The sequence below is a fragment of the Heteronotia binoei genome, chromosome 8 (genome assembly GCF_032191835.1).
Source record: "Heteronotia binoei isolate CCM8104 ecotype False Entrance Well chromosome 8, APGP_CSIRO_Hbin_v1, whole genome shotgun sequence".
Taxonomy (NCBI): Eukaryota; Metazoa; Chordata; class Lepidosauria; order Squamata; family Gekkonidae; genus Heteronotia; species Heteronotia binoei.
Genome location: NC_083230.1, coordinates 95,459,292 through 95,481,551, shown reverse-complemented (window position 1 = coordinate 95,481,551; position 22,260 = coordinate 95,459,292). Strand labels below are relative to the sequence as shown.

The 22,260-nt window shown below is 46.1% G+C and overlaps 2 protein-coding genes across 2 annotated transcripts in view; both read left to right on the top strand.

Moving 5' to 3' along the window:
- The window catches only part of DENND2A (DENN domain containing 2A), a 367,380-nt gene that overhangs the window by 329,476 nt on the left and 15,644 nt on the right, over positions 1 to 22,260 (top strand). The gene's annotated exons all lie outside the window — the stretch shown is intronic.
- KDM7A (lysine demethylase 7A) overlaps positions 1 to 22,260 on the top strand; it is a 91,494-nt gene that overhangs the window by 55,587 nt on the left and 13,647 nt on the right. Inside the window, exons 10-15 of the mRNA XM_060245670.1 lie at positions 1,822 to 1,913; positions 8,311 to 8,400; positions 8,940 to 9,149; positions 11,476 to 11,600; positions 12,133 to 12,290; positions 13,472 to 13,569. Of these exons, the coding sequence (XP_060101653.1) occupies positions 1,822 to 1,913; positions 8,311 to 8,400; positions 8,940 to 9,149; positions 11,476 to 11,600; positions 12,133 to 12,290; positions 13,472 to 13,569 (773 nt within the window). The remainder of the gene's footprint in view (positions 1 to 1,821; positions 1,914 to 8,310; positions 8,401 to 8,939; positions 9,150 to 11,475; positions 11,601 to 12,132; positions 12,291 to 13,471; positions 13,570 to 22,260) is intronic.

The following is a 22,260-nucleotide window of genomic DNA, read 5'->3' as shown; positions in this document are numbered from 1 at the left end:
GAATAGGGGCACCTTCCTTTGGGGTTCATAGAATTGGACCCTCTGGTCCAGTCCTTTTGACACTTGGAGGATGTTTTGAGGAGAGGCATTGGATGCTATGCTGCAAATTTGGTGCCTCTACCTCAAAAAATAGCCCCTCCCCCAGAGCCCCAGATACCTGCAGATTAATTCTCTGTTATACCCTATGGGAATTGGTCTCCATAAAGAATAATGGCGTGCCCAGCAGACATTTCCCTCCCCTTGCTTTCTGATGACCCTTAAGTGGGGGGAGGGCCTCGACAGTGAGGGATCCCCTGCCCCCACTTGGGGATTGGCAACCCTGGATCATAGTACTGTCAGAATACTTGGATAAAACTATACTATTTTATGAATTTGGTTTAGATTTCCAATTATGACTAGAGATTTCAAATTTCTGGAAATTTTGAAGCTATTGGAGGAGAACAGTTTTCCAGTTTCCCTCCCCGGGAAAAGTGGAATTGGAGGGAATGCAATATGTTTAATAGTCACTGCCTTATCAAATCTAAACAAATTCTACTGCTTTAACAACATAAAATGCTTCATTTATAACTTGCCTAGCATATCGAATTAAAATATGTTCCATATTTATGAGATTTAAAAGTTATAAATGCCTTAGTTCTCTGTAAGCAGCCGTGCAAATATACCCAATTTTTGCAAACAGCTGCAAGCTGATGCACTGTCTGCTACTTTAGCACATGTACCTTGATTTTTGTTGTGTGATTAGAGGGAGCTCAGTTCTTGATGAACCTTTCAGAGTTTTCCTCTCAGACTTTGATGTAGTTTCTGCCTCACCTTCTCCCCTTTTGCCCCTTCCAGCAAGTTAGGAAAATAGGCTACATTTTACCCAATCTGTGTATGTATGTGTCACCAATGGTTTGAGGGAGAGGTGAAAAGGTCAATTACAAGTCTGGTCAAAAGGATAAAAGAAGGTGTTCAACAGTTGAAAAGCAATGAAAGCCCTGCATGCTCCCCTCACAAAGATAAGCTGTTCTCCAAAATGCATTTTGGATTTAAGAGCTGTTTGTGTCTATAGAATGCCCACCTTGTGTTTAAAAGAGTTTCACTCATTCTAAAAGAAAAACGATTTAATCAGAGTTTTTTTCAGTTATCTCAGCTAGTACCCTATACTAACTTTCAAAACCATTTTTATCTAGTTGGGTAATAATTTTAGATAATTTGGGAGCACTCATTTTTCTTCCTCAGGAGCATGGATTGCCCTCAAGTTGAAAGAAATGTGGGGTAGCTTGCATTCCACTACACTTTTGGTTCTGGGGATTTATGTGGACTGGTTTTGCTTTGTGCCCCAGTTCTCCCTGGCCGTTGGAAAGTGATTTTTCTCAAGCAGAAATCGGCCCTAAAGCCTTTGCAGAGATGTTTGATTTAGTTGCCCAGTCATTTGGTACTACTTGATCTGCATTCTTGATAATTGTGTCCTTTGTCACATGATGATAATCTGTGGAGAGCTGCATGCAGAGGATCTTGTTCTGAGGCAGTAGTTGAGCTTGATGACTTTCTGGTCTTTTCCATTCTTGAGTCTTTGAACTGAACTAACTTTGCATTGCAAAATTACTGTAGATTTTGCAGTGCTATCTCACTGACAGCATCCAAGTGTTTATTGAGGACCTTAACATATTTTAGTAGTAGTAAGAGCTTTTAAAAAGAGGCTCTATTCTTGGAACTTGATGCTTAGCTTAATTTGAATGCTTGGGTTGCCTCTCACAGGTTTAAGAATTCAGAGTTAAATCTGTTGATTAATGCCAATGTAAATAAGGATTTATCTTTTTACATTTTTTCCCCTTGTAGAATTGAGAGAAGATGGTTTTCAGCCCCAAACCTTCTTGGTGCAAGGAGTAAAAGCTTTACTTACTGCTTTAAAGTTATGGATGAAAAAAGACGTAAGTTTGAATGTATGACTACATTGTTAAGGAAAGGTTTTTTACATCACTAATAGGAGAGCCTTCCAAAACCCAGCTCCACTTTACAGTTTCCATATAGAAACATTCTGATCTTCTTCGTGGTCTCTGTGCAGTCCCACACATGGGTTTTCCCGCTGGAACGAACCCGACCTCGGAGAATTCAAAGCTAGCCTTAGGCGTTATTTTTGGCGCGCACTTCCTCCCGCCCTGGGGAGCAGGCATCCACTGCGCATGCCTGGAGCGGGGGGAAGGCGCTCCACCCACCAGTTTCTTTCCGACCGCCGCCCGGGATAGTCCTTCCTCGTTGCGTCTCCTCTCAACTAGCCTCCTCAACTGTTTTTTCCCCGCTACCGCTAACGTCTTTCTTCGTTTTTCTCCACGTTACTTCTGTCTGGTATAGTAAAAAAAAAAAAAAAAAAAAATTCTTTATATATCCTCCTGTTTCCTTTATCTCTCCCCTTTTCCTCCTTCCCCCCCCTCCCCCCGGGCGTATGGAAGGAAAAGTAATTAAAATCACTTTTAAAAAGTGTATTCGCTGTGGGACTAAGATCCCCTCCTCAGACGGCCACGCTTTGTGCTTAATTTGCCTGGGCGACACCCACAGGATTGACGCTTGTGCTCACTGTGCCCAGTTCGGCAAACAAGCTAAAAAGAACCGCGCCGCTAGACTGAATAGTCACCTACTGACCCAATCTCTGCGCCCGGCTATGTCTCAGTCTTCCGAGCCGCAGAAGTCTCCACAGAGGGTGGGTACGGTCCAGGCAGCTTCTGTGGCTATGACTCCCAGGAAGCTTAAGCCCTCAAAACACCCGAAGAAACACCATGATTCCAAGAAACAACATGGTGACTCGACGGGAAAAGAGAAATCTTCTTCGCCTCACCAGTCAGCTTCGGATGCGAAAGCCGCCTTAGCGGTCTCTTCACTCCGAGTGCTCACGGCTCCAACACCGCCTCCAGTCCTGACTCCGGTAGATGCTATCGAATCCGAGGTCATCCGAATTGGCTCTCGGTCGCCTTCAATACAGGAATTCCTGCCGGAGGACCTCTTGGCGAAGGAACCTACACAGCCATCTTCACAGCTTCTTCAGCAACAGCAACTGCAAAAACAGCTCGACCTTGACTCCTTCCGGGACGTTACTGTCCCTCGTACCTACAAGGACGCTATGGTGTCTCCACTTCGCTTCGACTCTCCACGCCATCGAGACCACGCACCCGATAGACGTCACGGAAGATCACTCTCTAGGGACAGACATCTGGCGTCCCCCAGAATGAAGCACCGGTACCAGACATCCCCATACCGGGAGAAGACCACACGATACCGTGAGCGATCCTTCAGTAGAGACGAGGGGAGTCGGTACTATAGCAGATCACGCTCTCCATCCCGCTGCTCCTATCAGCGCTATACGCCGTCAAGATCCCCTTCTATAGAATCCTACCGCACCCGTAGACACCGTGACCCACGGCACCAGGATGTGGGACATCGAGAAGGGTACCACGGCCGGTATCAACGACACGACTCGTCTAGGTACCAACAACAGGACCCGGCACGGTACCAGCAGCAGAAGGAATTGGGCCGGTACCAACCACAGGATTCAGCACGGTACCAACAACAGCACAGCCCAGCACAGTACCAACAACAGCAAAGTCAAGCACGGTACCAACAGCAGCAAAGTCCAGCACGGTACCAACAACAGCAAAGTCCAGCACGGTACCAACAACAACAAAGTCCAGCACGGTACCAACGCCACCTGTCATCTCGCTCCGAACATGCGGTATCGCCTCGCCATCGAGTTCCAGTCTCTCCTACACCGTCAACATCCAAGCAAACTAAACCGCCCTTACCACCGGATCCCGAGGATCCACGGGACGAAGACGAGTCAGACCTTGAGGCTTCAGACTCTTCACAGTCCTTATCTCAGCCGGCCTCCCCAGCCTCTGACATAGTCAAGCCTGCAGATCTCTCTCCCTCAGAAGGGGCCAAGTCCTATTTGGACCTCATAACCGACATGGCCACAACTTTGAACATTAAGTTAACCACCGACCTTCCCAAGGTTACCGATGTCGTCCACGATTTGATCAATGCAGACCTACCTGCTACTTCATCATTGCCCATGCTTCCAGTACACTTAGAGGCCCTCAAAGAGGCCTGGGATAAGCCAGCCTCTATACCACCAACATCCAAACGTGTCGAGTCACTGTACAAAATTCACGCCCCGGAGTCAAAATTAGTGTTTAACCATCCAGCGCCTAACTCTATGATTGTGCATTCGTCGTCAAAAACTAAGCAAACACGCCACCCTGTACCACCGGAGAAAGAGGGGCGTAAACTAGATACACTGGGGAGAAAACTTTATTCAATCTCCACAGCATCAGTAAAAATTAATAATTACATGGCTCATTTTGCGGCATATGCACACAACATTGCAGCACAGCTCACCGCTCTGGTACCATCGCTACCTGAAACATCACAACGACAGGCCACCAAACTGCTAAGAGAGCTCAATCGTCTTAGCAAGCAACAGATTAACACTGTTCGCCACTCAGTCGGATGCACATCCAGGTCAATGGCAACCGCAATAGCTCTCAGGAGACACGCCTGGCTTCGCTCGTCCTCCTTACAACAGGACATTAAGTATAAAATAGAAGATCTCCCATTTGATGGGCAGGGCCTGTTTAATGCCACCACGGATGACATCCTTACCACCGTGGATGACAGTAGGAAAAGGGCGAAACGACTGGGGGTAACCCAACAGCAACCTCAAGGTAACAGGCAGAGACCTTGGAGGACCCCCTTTTACAAGCGCACCAGATCTCCAAAGCAATCTGATTACTGGAGAAGAAGGGCACCCCCTGCAAAGCAACCCTTTCAACAACGCCAAAGACCGCAAGCTCCCAAAAAGACCACTCCTCCAAACAAGCAGTCTCTTTGACTTCACCTCCTCCACTCCCAGACTCCTCCCCTTCCTATCGACCTGGCAGTCCATAACAACGGACTCTTGGGTTCTGCAAATTGTAAAGAAGGGTTACTTCATAGAGTTCACCTCACAACCAAAGAAATCGCATTTCCTTGTAACCCCCCCCTCACAGGCTCTAAAAGACGAAATCAACATCCTTCTGGCCAAACAGGCCATAGAGCCAATCCCCCCCCAATACCATCGCACGGGGTTTTACTCCCGGTACTTTCTGGTACCGAAGAAAGACGGGGGCCAGCGCCCAATCCTGGACTTACGCAGACTAAACAAATACATACGTCCCACAAAATTCCGTATGATTACCCTACAGTCCACACTGCCACTCATTCCCAAGGATGCGTGGATGGCCCTGATAGACCTGCAGGACGCGTACTTCCATATTACCATCAGCAGCTGCCACAGAAGGTTCCTGAGGTTCGCCATAGGGGATGCCCACTACCAATTCAGGGCACTCCCCTTCGGCCTATCAACCGCACCAAGGGTCTTCACAAAATGTATGGCAGTGGTAGCAGCGTTCCTCCGTCAGCGGGGCATAGCCCTTTACCCCTATATAGACGATTGGTTGATGGTGGGAACCTCGGAAGAGCAACTCAAGGAGCACATTCAAATAACACTTCACCTCCTCGCTACCCTAGGGTTGCAGGTCAACCACCAAAAGTCTCAACTCTCCCCCTCGCAGACAATACAATTCATCGGGGCATATCTATCCACCACAGACCATATGGCATACTTACCCATGGACAGGGTCACGACTATCCAAACCCTGGCCAACAGTATAATCTCCCATCCGACACAAACAGCTCTCGTGTTTCAGCGCATGTTGGGTCTGATGGCAGCAACAACCGCTGTTCTCTCATATGCTCGGCTCCACATGCGACCTCTTCAACTGTGGTTCGTCAAAACCTTTCACCCACAGAGGCAATCACAACGGACGCTACTTTCAGCTCCCAACCACATTCTGCCATCCCTACAGTGGTGGACAAGCCAGCACAATCTTCTACAAGGAATGCCATTCCTGAAACAATCACCTTCAACTGTTGTCACCACAGATGCGTCGAGGTGGGGGTGGGGAGCTCACCTCGATTCTCTGATGGCCCAAGGTCAGTGGACGGCGAACGAAAAGCTCCTGCATATCAACTGTCTCGAGCTCCTTGCTGTTCACAGGTCACTGAAATCCTTCCTGCCATCCCTGCACGGTCGCCACATACAAATAGCATCGGACAATGTGGCGACTGTGTTTTATATCAATCGGCAAGGAGGGACCGCGTCCTCCCGTCTCTGCAAGATGGCACTACGCTTGTGGCATTGGAGCATCGCCCACAACATCCATCTGACTGCAGTGCACTTACCAGGAGTGCAGAATACGCAAGCAGATACTCTGAGCAGGATGACAGTGAACGATCACGAATGGTCTATCAACAGGAAGTATCTCCTCCCTGTTTTCACTATGTTTGGTGTCCCAACCATAGATGTCTTTGCGTCCCCGGACAACGCTCAATGCGACATTTTCTACATGAGAGGCCCTCCATCCTCCCTGTCACCAGGGGATGCGTTCCTACAAACGTGGAACGGCCCACTTCATTTCCTTTTTCCACCGATCCCGCTCATAACAAGGACAATTCAGAAATTGCAGCTGGACCACACGAACTGTGTCTTGATCACTCCTTGGTGGCCGCGCCAGGCGTGGTTTACCACTCTACTCCTCCTATCGAACAGGACTTATCACTGCTTCCCGCAGGTACAGGATCTTCTGTCACAACAGAAGGGCAGGGTCCTACACCACAATCCTTCAGTCCTCAAATTAACAGCTTGGAAGATCAGTTTTTAGGTTTTCCTGACGATGTCAGACACATCCTTCTAAACGCCAGGAAGCCTTCTACTAGGAAATCCTACACAGCCAAATGGAAACGCTTTACCCAATATGCCATGCGCAATAATTTCCACCCTGCGTCCTCCTCCATCTCGCAGATCCTTACTTACACCGTCTCTCTTTCGGAATCTGGCCTCACTTACTCCTCACTTAAGGTGCATCTGGCCGCCATCTCCGCCTTCCACCAGAGCATAGAGGGCCGCACAGTATTCGCACATCCTGTTACGAAATCCTTCTTGAAGGGAATTCTCCACCTTAAACCGCCGACGAGGCAATTCTGCCCTACATGGAGTCTATCTGTCGTGCTCAGTCAATTGATGAAGCCCCCCTTCGAACCAATGGGGTCTATCCCCCTGCACCTTTTATCGTGGAAAACAGCCCTGCTAGTTGCACTCACCTCAGCTAAAAGGGCCAGTGACATTTGCGCTTTTCGATCTGATCCGCCCTACACTGTCTTTCATCACGACAGAGTGGTTCTGAGGCCGGACCCAAACTTCTTACCTAAAGTAGTGTCACCCTTCCACCTCCAAAGTGTAACCACTTTGCCATCCTTTTTCCAACACCCCTCGGACTCGGGACAGAAATCCCTCCATAACCTCGACGTGCGTCGAGCCCTTGCCTTCTATTTGGACAGGACTGCTGCATTCCGTAAAGATACCGCATTGTTCGTTTCCTACGGAACCCACAAGAAGGGACAGAAACTCTCTATACAGAGACTGTCTAAGTGGCTGGTTGAGGCTATATCACTTTGTTACAAGTTAGCTAAACAACCAGTTCCAGAACCCCTAAGGGGACACTCTACTAGGGCACTAGCCACATCCTCCGCCTTTGCGAGGGGCATACCCGTTGAAGACATCTGTGCAGCAGCAGTGTGGTCTTCATCGTCCACCTTCGCCACGCATTATGCTATGGACATTCATGCAAGGCGAGATTCTTCCTTCGGGCAAGCCGTACTCCGCTCCATTTTCAACTGAGATGCCATGCTCTCCAATGGTGAGTGGGAGTACCTTTACTCATCTGTTATGTATAACCTAACTTCTGAAATTTCTCTTTCAGAAACAGCACCCACCTCCGTGCAGGTTAGCTTATCAGTCACCCATGTGTGGGACTGCACAGAGACCACGAAGAAGATAAACAGGTTGCTTACCTGTAACTTATGATCTTCGAGTGGTCATCTGTGCAGTCACACACGCCCACCCATCCGTCCCCGCTGCTGTTTATGCGATTCTACATTTCTCAGACTATCTTGCACTTAACAGCGGCTGGAAAGAAACTGGTGGGTGGAGCGCCTTCCCCCCGCTCCAGGCATGCGCAGTGGATGCCTGCTCCCCAGGGCGGGAGGAAGTGCGCGCCAAAAATAACGCCTAAGGCTAGCTTTGAATTCTCCGAGGTCGGGTTCGTTCCAGCGGGAAAACCCATGTGTGTGACTGCACAGATGACCACTCGAAGATCATAAGTTACAGGTAAGCAACCTGTTTTTTTCATTTATGTTTAAGGGAAATATCAGTAATTGGTTTTCACATTTTGTTTACAGCTAGTAACAGAACATGCCTTTGAAATTCCAGACAACATTAGGCCAGGGCAGCTCATTAAAGAACTTTCTAAAGTGATTCGTTCTGTAGAGGTAAGAATAAAACTAGTTATGAATGAAATTTTGTATAATTGTGTTAGATTCTGGATTCCCTCTCTTCTTTCCCTATCCTCCCATTGTTTTCCTGTCTTTTTGAATGTTTAGTTCTCTGGCTAATTTTTCCACATTCTTGTTCTGTATTATTTTCTGTTAGGTGAATATCAATCTAGGAGAGTCTTTTTTTTTTAAAGAATGACCCATCCTACTTTTGCACATTTCAGAATTGTAGTGATCATAATGTGTATGGGGTAATGATAAAAGGAACTGGGAGGAAAAGATATGTGAATCAGTTCTTGAAATCTGAATATGATTTTGATCTTTAGTAGAAGCATGGAGTTGCCTCTTACTTAGATCTCAGTTTATGGAACTATCCATACTACTATCGTTGTTCTAGACCACACAGGCATTGGATAGAATAACTACTCATACTGGCAGGCTACTTACTCCATGACACAGTTAACTTGAAATCAAAATCTTTGTTACAACTAGGTGGAATAATCAGACTAATCTAAACAACTCTCTTTAATTTAAAGGAAGAGAACAGCAAACCAGTGAAAACTCAGGGAATTCTTGGTGTGTGCCAAGTTTCACGGTCCTCAAATGAATCCACCTCCACTCATCATTCCAGACGAAAAGCAAGGAAGCTACGAGACCATGCTGTCAAAACACCTTCTAATTTGGACATTTTGGAACTCCACACTAGGGAAGTGCTCAAAAGACTAGAGATGTCCCCATGGGAAGAGGCAAGTATTTTTTAAAGAAGAAAGCACAACTGGAACATTGAAATATAAGAAAAAAATGTAAAATGAGTGAGTTTAGGAACTGAAAGGCCAGAGTAGACAATTCTCTAAAACCGTGTTTAGCTTCTACTCCTTTTCTGTTCTGCATTTTCCTGCCATTTTTTCAGTGGTTGCTGCTAGTACGGATTGGAGGAATAGACAAATGTCATGATATTAGGCAAGGCCTACTGGCATGTTGGGTAGTTTGAACATGGGATTGATTATGGTTCTGGTGATGCTACAGTATATTTTGCATTTTCTTGCAATTTGATATTTCACTGGATTGCTGGTATTTTATTATGCTGAAAACTGCCTGAGAGGTTTTAGATTGAATGAGATAATTAGAAGGACTAGGCTTGGAGGAGTGAAATGGGTACATTGGTGCTAGTACAGCTTTATGAAATTTACTTCCAAATTTCAGAATTAACCCAGTTTCTGCTCTTGGCAGAGATATAGGGTGGAGCATTTTTTGAAAGGGAAAACTTTCTAGTGCTTTCTCAATTTTTAAATTTGTTGTGATATTTTAAATTTGTTGTGTTTAATTGGATATGTTCTATTTATCATTATAGCAATGTTTTAATGTTGTAAACCGCCCTGAGCCCGCCTTGCGAGATAGGGCGGGGTATAAATTGCAAATTAAATTAAATTAATGATAAATATGTCATTAAAAAAAGAAAAAATAATAACAATGAATGGCTGGCCACTACAATGTCAGGCGAATTTGACAGATTCAAAATTGTAACTGATGTTTTTAGGTTGTTATTCCTAGGAATTGCATGGATGTTTTATTGACTTGTAAACTTTAGGTATGCTAACTGTGCCAACAGTTTTCATTGCCTTCATTTTTTCATAAAGATGATAAATGATCTTTAATATTTTTACAGGCACTACTCAAAAATAATTTCTGCATAAAGCTTTGAATTTGATAGCATTTAAACTGTAACTGATTTGCTGATGCTGCGCCCCCCTCCCCCCCCCCCGTTAGATATCTCAGTTGAATTATTTGTTGCCATTGGGACATAAAATTAACTCAGGATACTTTTAAAATTTGTTCTCTAGATCAAAGTAAACATGATCAGATCATGTTTTATTTAAGGCACTGAATATTTTTCCAGTAATATTAATATTTTAATTGTCCCACATTATTGAAATTTGGAACCTTAGGTATGGGATTGTTTACCCTTGTTCTCCAAGCTAACATAGCAGAGAACCTTATGTGAACTTCATGTAGTGAAAATTGTAAAGCAGAGCCCCCCAATCTTTTTGAGTCAACGAATACCTTCAGAATTTTGAGAGGGAGTTGTGAGCACCACCCCAAAATGGCTGCCATGTGAAGTGAAGCCAAATGCAGTACCTCCCTCCATGGTTTGCAAAAGAATTGCAGATGGGTGATAAAAAGAAAGAAGGAAGGCAGGGTGGAGAGGAAGGAAGAAAGAGAAGAGGGAATGGAACCACATGAGAACAGTGCTGAATTCCCATATTTAGAAGTGTAGTATTCCTGTTGAAGCCTGAGTATTACCAGTCCTCCTGATCCTCCAATGGGTACAGGTGCTATTGCAGGCAGCAGAAAGCCCTTTGATCTGAATGATGGCAGACAGTAACAAACCCTGCTTTACAGTGCCCCCACCTTTCTGACAAGCTTAGAGGGTGCCAAGGGAAATACTGGCAGGTGCCATGGCATACACAAGGACCACATTGGGGAACTCTGTAATGTCTCCTATTTGCAGTTGAGCTGTATACCTGAAGAATTTCAAATACACATAACAATCCCAAATTTCCTTTAAACCCAACACAAATTTTGAGAACATGAAATTCAGTACCTCATTCACAAAGGGTAGAGGGTAGCTTCCTCAAGAACAAGATGTAAATATTAATCGTTGCTTTTACTGATCATTTCTAGAAGCTAGGAACACAAGAGTATTTATGCAGATACATTGTAAAAGTTGCTGTGGTGTCATGCCAAATGGGATAATTGAAACATTGCTAGAGAATGTGTGTACTAAGCGACCCCCCCTTCCAAAAAATGGTAGTGGAATCCAGTGTCTTTAAGGGGTCAAGAGATAATAATTTAGGTTGTATATACGTCTGTGTAAGAGATCAAAACTGTACACACACAACTACTTTTTCTGTATCATAACTGCTATTAATAATATACTATTCATCCTTTTACTGCCAAGTTACACTGAAACCTCTGAAACACAGCAAAGAACTGATCCTGTTTGCACAGACAAGTAACTTATTAACATACCAGTTACTGAAAGTGAAGTCTTGCTTTTGTCTTTCGCTTCAGGACACAGCAAATTATAAACTGAATGGAAGGTTTAACAAGCCTCTTCAGCCATCTTCAACTGTTCCTGAATGGCGAACGAAGGACAATGATTTACGGCTTCTGCTGTCAAATGGAAGAATAATTAGGTATAAAACACCAGCCTGTGTTCTGCTCCTTGTCCTTTGCTTCAGGCAGTTCTGCAGATCTTGTCCACTTAGGATTTAAGTGACAGATCTGGGTTATGTCTGGGATATAGAGGGAAATCAGTCCTATGAGCAAACAGAGAACGATGAACATATTGGGGAGCAAAGGAGACATTTTTTGTGCTGCTAACTTGGATTGTTTTCAGCTGCTCAAAAACAGTTAATACTCTCCTATTATGGAGAAAAAACAACTAACAACGCTGCAGAATCTTTGAAAAATCCTTCAGCAAAAAATGCAGTGTAACCAAATTCATGCTGGAGGAACATGAATGAATTATTGATCTAATAATCTTCTTACTTTATACAGTTTAATAAATGAATAGCCTGCAGCTTTTTCTTGGAAGAGAAAAAAAGTGTTAGGCATGTTACTGTCACTGTCCTAAAGGGTACTTACAAGAGAAAATCTGTTACAACTTTGAAAGAGATGGAGAAAAGCCCAAATGGATACCCTTTATAACAGGTTGTTTTATAACAGACACGAGAGGCAGCCCTTTAGAGATCCAAGTCTTTACACTGCGGACAGTGAAGATGAGGATGACAGGACAAAATCAAAGGAAGAAGAAACTGTTAAATCAGAAGAGCAAAACTGCCAGGAAGCAGATGGCAGTGCAGATGCCCAGAAACCACTGAACAGTAAGTTGGCCAGGGCTGTATCTTGAACCAGAAATCCAGTACTGTTGTACTTAGAAACCTTAATTGATAGAGCTGTAAGTTAATTGGCTTAGATAGTTTTCATAATGTATACATTAACAATACCAATCAAGATTATGAGAGGGTTTCTCAGTACTCTTCAACAAGTTAGATAAAGCTGGTAAAATATTTAACCCATATCTTTGTTTCTTTTAAAGTCCAACTCAGACTTAACCTGCTTGCATATTCTGAGTTTATAGTATCCTAGATATAGATAAAAGTATCTTATAAATTGGTGTGTTGACCCTAAGACTCAGAGCCAGCTCTGTTGGAGGTGCAGATATTTCTTTTATTATAAATTTAGATACTTATACCATGCTTTGGCTATCCAGTGGGGACCAAAAGCAGCTTACAACATTCTTCCTTCCACAGTGTTATCTGCACTGGTACTTTGCACTGAGTGTCTGGCCCAAGGTCACCCAGTGACAGAGTAGGGATTTGAACAGTTATAGTTCCTAGCAGTTACAGCAGTCTCTTGGAAGAAAACATTAACTCCCTCAAACCTGGATGTAAACTTTTCGTTCCTATTCTGCTTGACTGTGTGGAATTTTTTGCAGTGTGCATATCTGTGTGTACAAGTGTGGAGATGGGCTCAAATCAGTGCACAGACACTAGTGAAGATCATTTTATTTATTTATTTATTTATTTATTTATTTATTTACTTACTTACTTACTTACTTACTTACTTACTTACCTTAAATTTCTATCCCGCCCTCTCCGCAAGCGGACTCAGGGCGGCTAACAGTCAATTTAAAGATTTGCATTTGCAATTTAAAAACCAATAAAATACAATTACAATTAAAACATTCTAAAAAACATTCTATGGTGCTGTCTTTAACATAGGCAAATTATTTTCCTGATGGTGATCATATAGTAATCATAGCTCTTTAGAGATGTGGGGTGGCAGTCTTCTCCCAGGTCAGATGTTAAATGCCTTTTACTCTAGAAGTATGGGAAACTGAGCATAGATTTAGCTCCCACTCCATCAATGTCCATGTATGTCTCTTCACCTTCATCTTGCAGCATTTTGCAGCATTTGGAACAAAGAAATGTAAGAGGAGCATATATGATAACTATATGAAAAATATCCTAATGTTGTTGCTCTTCTTCTCCCTTCCCCTCAGTGTTCTTTGAAAGTGTGAAATCAGAACTCAGGAATGGAACCTCAGAATACTCTGATATTTCTGATTCAGAAGACTCTGAGCCTGATTGCACTAACCAGGTAAGTACTAGAATAAGGCAGGGACTTTTATAAATGTCACAGGAATTGGTCAGATGAGTTGTTAAACTTTAGAATGTATAAAAGCAACTCACTTTGAATGAAGATAATGGAAGAAAATGCCAAGGTCAGTTATAGGTTAGGTAGTTTATACCAAGAATAGCTATCGTTTTATCCTGCAGCTTGACCCTTCTAAAATAGATTTAATTCTTAAAATCACAAGACTCAGCAAGCATACAGTTAGCTGATGTTTTGCTGTTGAAGACCTGGCTTCCAAATGAAGATGGCTCCTTCAAATCTAGCCATCTGTTCCAGAAATATATCTAATCTGTTTCAGAAATATATATTGCATGCCATTTTACCTGCAATACATATCTTCTATTTCTCCTCAATACTGTTTGTAGTTATAGAGTAAGTAAGTCCCTTACATGGAACACTAGTTAGCATTAAAGGAATGATAATGTGTGGACTAAAGGTGCATGGATACTGTCAAAGTTAGAGGGATGGGGTCTCACTCACATAGCATCCTCTTTCTGAGAGCATTCCAATTTAATTTTCTGTTCCTTAATAGTGTTAATTCACCAGTTTGAATTCTGTTTGAATGTTCTTTTTTTTATTACACTGGGCAATGTATTCTCACTTTCTGCAAAGCTAAAGACATTATAAAAGTCCATAGCTGCCAGTCCCACATCATGCCAGAAAATGTGCATTTGGGTTTCTTAATTTGTATTCAGGCCCAGTCCTCATTAGGTATGTCTTTGTCTTATGGGCCCAAGAAATTTCTAAGGCCTCTAGGACCTTGTTTGTCCAGAACCTTACTATGTTCCTAGTTCCTGTGTTAGTTCACACAGAGAAATACAGGCAGCAGTGTGTGCAAGGGGCTTAAATTGGCTTTACCTTCCCGTACGAGACCCTTTCCTGTACCACCTGTATACAGCTAGGATTTTGATATTTGTCATGAATAGTGAGTGGGCTGTGTAAAGTATCATGTGATATACAGGCTTGGATAAATGAATATTTATGTATGTATGTTATATTTATATCCCGCGTATTCTATACAGACTCAGGGCGGCTAACAGCATAAAATAGATAGTAAACAAAAACAATATTAAAACAATAAAACAATCAGATAAATGGCAATGGTGCTACTTCAGGCAGATCATGTAATATTTTCTTTCTCAAGTGCACAGATCCTAAGCAGTTAGTACTACAGCATGATAGATCCAAATGTGGTGGCAGCCCTCTCCCATTAGATGTTATATGCCATCCGAAACAGTTCAGTCTTGCAGGCCCTGCGGAACTGCGATAAATCCCACAGGGTCCTGATGGCTTCTGGGAGTGTGTTCCAAATTATTGGGGCCACAACCGAGAAGGCTCTTGCTCTGGTGGAATTAAGCCTAGCCTCTTTTAGCCCAGGAACAGCCAAAAGATTTTGAGAGCTTGATTGCATTGCTCTTTGGGGAACACGTGGGGCAAGGCGGTTCCACAGATAGGTAGGTCCTAGGCCATATAGGACTTTGAGGGTTAATACTAGGACCTTGAAATGGATTCGGTACGCAGCAGGCTGCCAGTGCAGCGCTCTCAGCACAGGCTGAATGTGCTCCTGATGGGGAAGCCCCATTAGTAGCCTGGCTGCAGCATTCTGCACCAACTGCAGCTTCTGAATCTGAGTCAAGGGCAGCACCTTGTAGAGAACGTTACAGTAATCAATTCTTGAGGTGACCAAGGCATGGATCATTGCTAAGTCACCGCACTCAAAGTAGGGGACCAACTGCCGTGTTCGCCGAAGGTGAAAAAAAAGCAGCTCTGGCAATGGCTACTATTTGAGCCTCCATAGTTAAAGAGGACTCAAGAAGCACTCCCAAGCTCTTAACCCTCGACGCTGGCATCAATGGCGCCCCATCGAAGGCTGGTAGAGGGATCACCCTTCTCGGGCCGCTGCGACTTAGAGAAACTCCATCTTCGTTGGATTCCACTTTAGCCGACTAAGCCTGAGCCATGATACCATGGCTTGCAGCACCAGGTTCAAATTCTCTGGGGCGCAGCTGGACTGGCCACCCATCAGTAGATAGAGCTGGGTGTCATCGGCATACTGATGACAACCCAGCCCATACCTCCTGACCATCTGGGCAAGAAGAAGACATTGGATTTATATTCTACCCTCCACTCAAGAGTCTCAGAGTGGCTCACAATCTCCTTTATCTCCCTCCCCCACAACAGACACCCTGTGAGGTGGGTGGGGCTGAGAGGACTCTCACAGCAGCTGCCCTTTCAAGGACAGCCAGAGCTATGGCTGACCCAAGGACATTTCAGCAGGTGCAAGTGGAGGAGTGGGGAATCAAACCTGGATCTTCTTCGTGGTCTCTGTGCAGTCCCACATATGGGTAATCCGCAGGATCGGGCCCGACCTCGGAGAATTCAAAGCAATCTTGAGCGTTAATTTTGGCGCGTCTTCCCCTCGTCCTGGGGAGGAGGCATCGTCTGCGCATGCCTGGACGAGGGGGAGGCGCCTAGCCCACTCAGTTTCTTCTTTACCGCCGTCCGGATCACACCTACCTCGTTGAGTCTCCTGCTTCTTCACTGCAATCTACTTCCAACGTCCTTCTTCAGCTTTTCTTCAGCTTATCTTCACCTCTTTACTTCGTCTTCTGGTATCGTATAAAAAAAAAATTCTTACTATATTTCGATCTTTTCCTTCCTTTCCCCCCCTCCCCCCTTCCCCTCCGGGCGGATGGAAGGAAGAGACAAAGTCACTTTCAAACGCTGCATTCGCTGCTCTTCTAAAATCCCTTCATCAGACGGCCATTCCTTGTGCTTATTCTGCCTCGGCAAGGCACATCGCACGGATACCTGTGTGCACGGTAGTCAGTTCGGCAAGCAGGCCCGTAAAAACCGCGCCGCGCGGCTTAAGAGCCACCTCCTGGAATCTTCCCTCCGGCCAGCCATGTCTCACGCGGCGCAACAATCTACGCCATCTTCTCTGCCTTCAACGGGAATGGCGCAGCCGGCAGCTTCCGTGGCCCAGGCTCCCTGTAAGCTTAAGTCCGGGAAACACTCTAAAAAATCCGACGACGCCAAAAAGCGCCATCGATCGGACTCGACTCATACGGACTCGACCGGCTTTAAGGCTCCGAAGAAGCCTAAAACCAGCCATAAGTCTTCCGATCCAAGGCCTTCGGCTTCGAACCCGATGACGAGCTCCACTACCTCGATCCCGATTACACCAGCCTCGAAGTCACCTTCAACGCCAGCCATTACACCGCTAGAGATCGTCCGCATCTTGTCCAAATCACCTTCGATACAAGACTCTCCACCCGAGAAGATACTGGACATTGATTTGCCCATCTCGGCTAAAAGCCAGCACCTCAATACGCTCGATGCACGCTCCTTTCGGGAAGTTCCTCTGCAACCACTGTCAGCTCATTCCCTTGTCAGGGAACCTTCGACCCCGAAGGAACTACCACTCCGTCCCCAAACACAATGGTCTCAAAGCCTAAACTGATTTCTCCGGCGACGTCTACCTCTGCGACCTCCAAGCAACAACCTCCACTCTTAGAGCCTCCGCCTAAACCACTAGACCACGAACTCGATGACGACTCCGAGGCTGAACAATCCGACTCCTCTCAGTCTTCTACTTCGGACCTACACTCTCCGCTTTCTGACATAGCTAAACCGGCAGAGCTGTCACCTTCGGAAGGGCCTAAATCTTACTTGGACCTTCTGTCTAATATGGCCAACTCGCTTAACATCAAGCTCACCACCGATGCTCCCAGGGTCTCAGACATAGTGTATGACCTGGTGAATGCGGACCTCCCTGCAGGCTCCTCCTTCCCCATGCTTCCCGTCCATCTTGAAACTCTCAAGGAAGCTTGGGATAAGCCAGCGTCGGTGCCACCAACCTCTAAAAAGGTTGAAGCCCTCTATAAGGTCCATGCCCCCGAATCAAAGTTTTTGTTTAACCACCCTGCACCGAACTCCATGATTGTTCATTCCTCCTCCAAATCCAAACAAACCAGACATCCTGTGCCTCCAGAGAGAGAAGGCAAGAAACTGGATACCATCGGGAGAAAGATATACTCCCTCACCACTGCCACGACTAAGATCCACAATTACATGGCATACTTCTCCGCCTATGCATTTAATTTAACATCTTACTTAAACACCCTGATTCCTTCTCTACCCGAGGCAACACAGAAACCAGCTGCCAACGCCCTGCAAGAGCTTGCCAGAGTAAGCAAGCAGCAGATCAACACAGCATGCCACGCTGCCCAGTGTTCTTCCAGGACTCTTGCTTCGGCTATAGCCCTGCGTAGACATGCCTGGCTTAGATCCTCATCACTCCAACCAGACATTAAATTCAAAATTGAGGACCTATCCTTCGACGGCCTTGCCCTGTTTAATGCCACCACAGATGACATCCTTACAAACGTAGATGACAGCCGAAAGAGAGCCAAGAGACTAGTGGTCACTCAACCTCAACCCCAACTTAACAAACAAAGGAACTGGAGACCATACTATTACAAAAACTCTAGATCTCCAAGACAACCAGAAGGATGGAAACGTAAGCCTCCTCAATCCAAGCAGCCCTTTCAACAAAGGGCTCGCCCTCAAACATCAAAGAAGACCACCCCTACCACCAAACAGTCTCTTTGACTCCCCGACCCCCCCAAGACGTCCAGACATCCGACTTCAGCCAAACCGTCACTCAGACATCCGTCTCCTACCATTCTACCCCACATGGGAGTCCATAACATCGGACTCATGGGTCCTGGCGATCATCCACAGGGGTTACACAATAGAATTCAGGTCCACCCTGAAACATCACAGGTTTCTCACCACGCCACCATCCATACCCCTTCAATCAGAAATCGCAACCTTGCTGGACAAGGGTGCGATAGAACCGGTACCACCACAGTATCATCGTACCGGATTCTACTCCCGCTACTTCCTAGTGCCGAAAAGAGACGGAGGACTCCGCCCCATCCTCGATCTCCGCAAGCTCAATCTCCATATTACTCACAAAAAATTCCGCATGATTACCCTTCAATCAATCCTGCCTCTCATCCCAGAACAAGCTTGGATGGCATCTATAGATCTACAGGATGCCTATTTCCACATCACCATCAACCACCATCACAGAAGATTCCTCAGGTTCGCCATCGGAGATCAACATTTCCAATTCCGTTCCCTCCCATTCGGTCTCTCGATGGCACCGAGGGTTTTCACCAAATGTATGGCGGTGGTGGCCGCAGCATCACGCCAACGGAAAATATCAATCTATCCGTACATAGATGATTGGCTGATCGTCGCTCACACAAGAGAACAACTTCAACTGGACGTCTCCACTACTCTCTCCCTTCTGGCCACCCTAGGCCTCCAAGTCAACATATCAAAATCCAAATTAATCCCAACTCAAACAATACAGTTCATAGGAGCAAATATCTCTACGGTCTCCCAAACAGCTTCCCTGCCACAGGACAGAGTACACAGCATCCAATCCCTAGCCAACAGAATTATCGCACACCGCTCCCAAACAGCGCTCATCTACCAGAGAATGCTAGGTCTAATGGCAGCTACCACCGCAGTCCTCTGCTTTGCAAAGCTCCACATGCGCCCTCTACAACTTTGGTTCATCAGGACCTTTCACCCTCAGAGACAGCACCAGTCAACACTACTGACCCTTCCGTCTCACATCATCCCATCCTTGAGATGGTGGATGATAGAGCGTCACGTCACCTCTGTGTGGGGATGCCATTCAAACAGGCACCTCCCTCCGTGATCGTCACCACCGATGCTTCCAAGTGGGGATGGGGAGCCCACTTGGGAGCCCTCACAGTTCAAGGCCAATGGACGGACTACGAAAGCTCCCTCCATATCAACTGCCTAGAACTTCTCACAGTCCACAGAGCTCTGAGGTCCTTCCTTCCATCTCTACAGAACTGCCATGTCCAGGTCACCTCCGACAACATAGCCACTGTCTTTTATATCAACAGGCAAGGGGGCACTGCTTCTACCAGACTATGCAAGAGAGCCCTAGCACTATGGCATTGGAGCATCAGTCAAGGCATTGTTCTCACAGCAGTCCATCTACCAGGAATCGAGAATGTGCAGGCAGATGCCCTGAGCCGCCACCTGATCAACGACCACGAATGGTCCATCAACAGGCGCTACATACTACCTGTCTTCAAAATCTTCGGTACCCCGAAGATAGATGCGTTTGCATCCCCGTCCAATGCCCAGTGCACCCGTTTTTACATGAGAGGGCCTCCGTCCCAACTCTCCCTAGGGGACGCCTTTCTCCAGTCCTGGAAGGGAATGCTCCACTATCTCTTCCCTCCTATTCCACTCATCACCAGAGTTCTACAGAAAATACAAGTGGACCACACCAACTGTATCTTGATAACTCTTTGGTGGCCACATCAACCCTGGTTTACCACCCTTCTGCTCCTGTCCAACAACACATTCCTTCAACTTCCTCAAGCACAGGACCTGCTGTTCTAACAACACGGCAAAGTCTTGCATCACAACCCAGCACTGCTGAAACTGACGGCCTGGAAAATCAGTTTTTAGACTTCCCTCCCAATGTCCGTCACGTCCTAGTGAACTCCAGGAAGCCTTCCACCAGAAAATCCTATTCATTCAAGTGGAAATGCTTCTCTAACTACGCCTCACAGCATAACTTTGACCCTAGCATCTCTCAGGTTCTGTCCTATACTTTAGCGCTTTCTAAGACGGGACTCTCCTACTCCTCCCTGAAGGTCCACCTTGCAGCTATCTCTGCTTCCCACCCTCGCATTGAAGGTGTGACAGTTTTTTCTCACCACGCTACCAAGGCCTTCTTAAAGGGCATTATTCGCCTACACCCCCCAATCCGACAAATTTTACCGTCTTGGAGCCTTTCCCTTGTTCTAAGCCAACTTATGAAGCCACCCTTTGAGCCTATGGCATCCATCCCGCTTCATCTGCTGTCTTGGAAAACGGCATTGCTAACAGCACTCACTACAGGCAAGAGAGCCAGTGACATCTGTGCCCTCAGGGCGGACCCACCTTACACAACCTTCCATAACGACAGAGTGGTTCTCCACCCCGACCCTGCCTTTCTACCAAAAGTTGTCTCACCCTTTCACCTAGGGAAGCCTTCAACCCTACTGGCCTTTTTCCAGCACCCTGCGGATGCAGGTCAGCGGGCTCTACATAACATGGACGCCCGTAGAGCCCTTGCTTTTTATATCGATAGGACTCGACAATTCCGTAAGGATCCCAGACTCTTTGTCACGTATGCAACTCACAACAAGGGTAGCAAAATCTCTACCCAAAGACTTTCGAAGTGGGTTGTCGCTGCCATTGAGTTATATTATCAATTGGCAAAGCAGCCAGTTCCGGAGCACATACAAGCTCACTCTACCAGAGCCGTCGCTACCTCGTCAGCCTTCCTAAAGGGCATCCCAATAAAGGACATCTGTGCCGCTGCAGTCTGGTCCTCCCCGTCTACCTTCGCCTTGCACTACGCCTTGATGTTAGTGCCTGGCGTGACTCATCCTTTGGACAGGCTGTATTGTGTTCCATCTTTGACTGACTAATTTCTTCACGCTTTATCGTGAGTACCATTCTTTCTATTGTTTTTTCTTAATCATGCCTATTCTTGCAGATCCAGCACCCTCCTCCTGATGGAATAGCTCGCTAATCACCCCTATGTGGGACTGCACAGAGACCACGAAGAAGATGGACAGGTTTCTTACCTGTAACTGGTGAGCTTCGAGTGGTCATCTGTGCAGTCACACATACCCACCCAGCCTTCCCCGCTGCTGGATATTCCTCATCTTATTTTCCACCTTCTCGGCGGCGGGAAGAAACTGAGTGGGCTAGGCGCCTCCCCCTCGTCCAGGCATGTGCAGACGATGCCTCCTCCCCAGGACGAGGGGAAGACGCGCCAAAATTAACGCTCAAGATTGCTTTGAATTCTCCGAGGTCGGGCCCGATTCTGCGGATTACCCATATGTGTGACTGCACAGATGACCACTCGAAGATCACCAGTTACAGGTAAGAAACCTGTCCTTCTCCCAGATAAGAGTCCGCACACTTAACCACTACACCAAACTGGGGGCACATATATTAAACAACATTGGGAAAAGAACTGCCCCTTGGGGCACCCCACAAATAAGTGGATGTCTCTGGGACAGCATTTCCCCAATCGCCACCCTTTGTCCCTGACCTTGGAGGAAAGAAGAGAGCCATATAAGGCAGACCCCTGTACCCCACGTCAGCAAGACTGCTAGACAGCAACTGGTGGTCGACTGTATCTAATAGGAACAGTCTAATAGGAGCAGTACTGCCAAGCTGCCTTGATCCAGATGTCTCAGGAGGTCATCCAGGAGAGCAACCAGTACCATCTCCATCCCGTGGCCTAAGCGGAAGCCGGACTAGAATGGGTCCATTATGGAAGTGTCCTCCAGGAAACCCTGTAACTGTGTTGCCACCGCCCTCTCTATAATCTTACCCAAAAAGGGCAAGTTTGGCACTGGCCGATAGTTGGCCAAATTGGTTGGGTCTAAAGATGGTTTCTTCAAGAGAGGGCAGATCACAGCCTATTTAAGAGGTGTGGGGAAGACCCCCTCTATGAGGGATCTGTTGACAGTGAATCGAAGTGGATCATATAATGCTGTCTGGCAAGCTTATATCAGTCATGACGGGCAC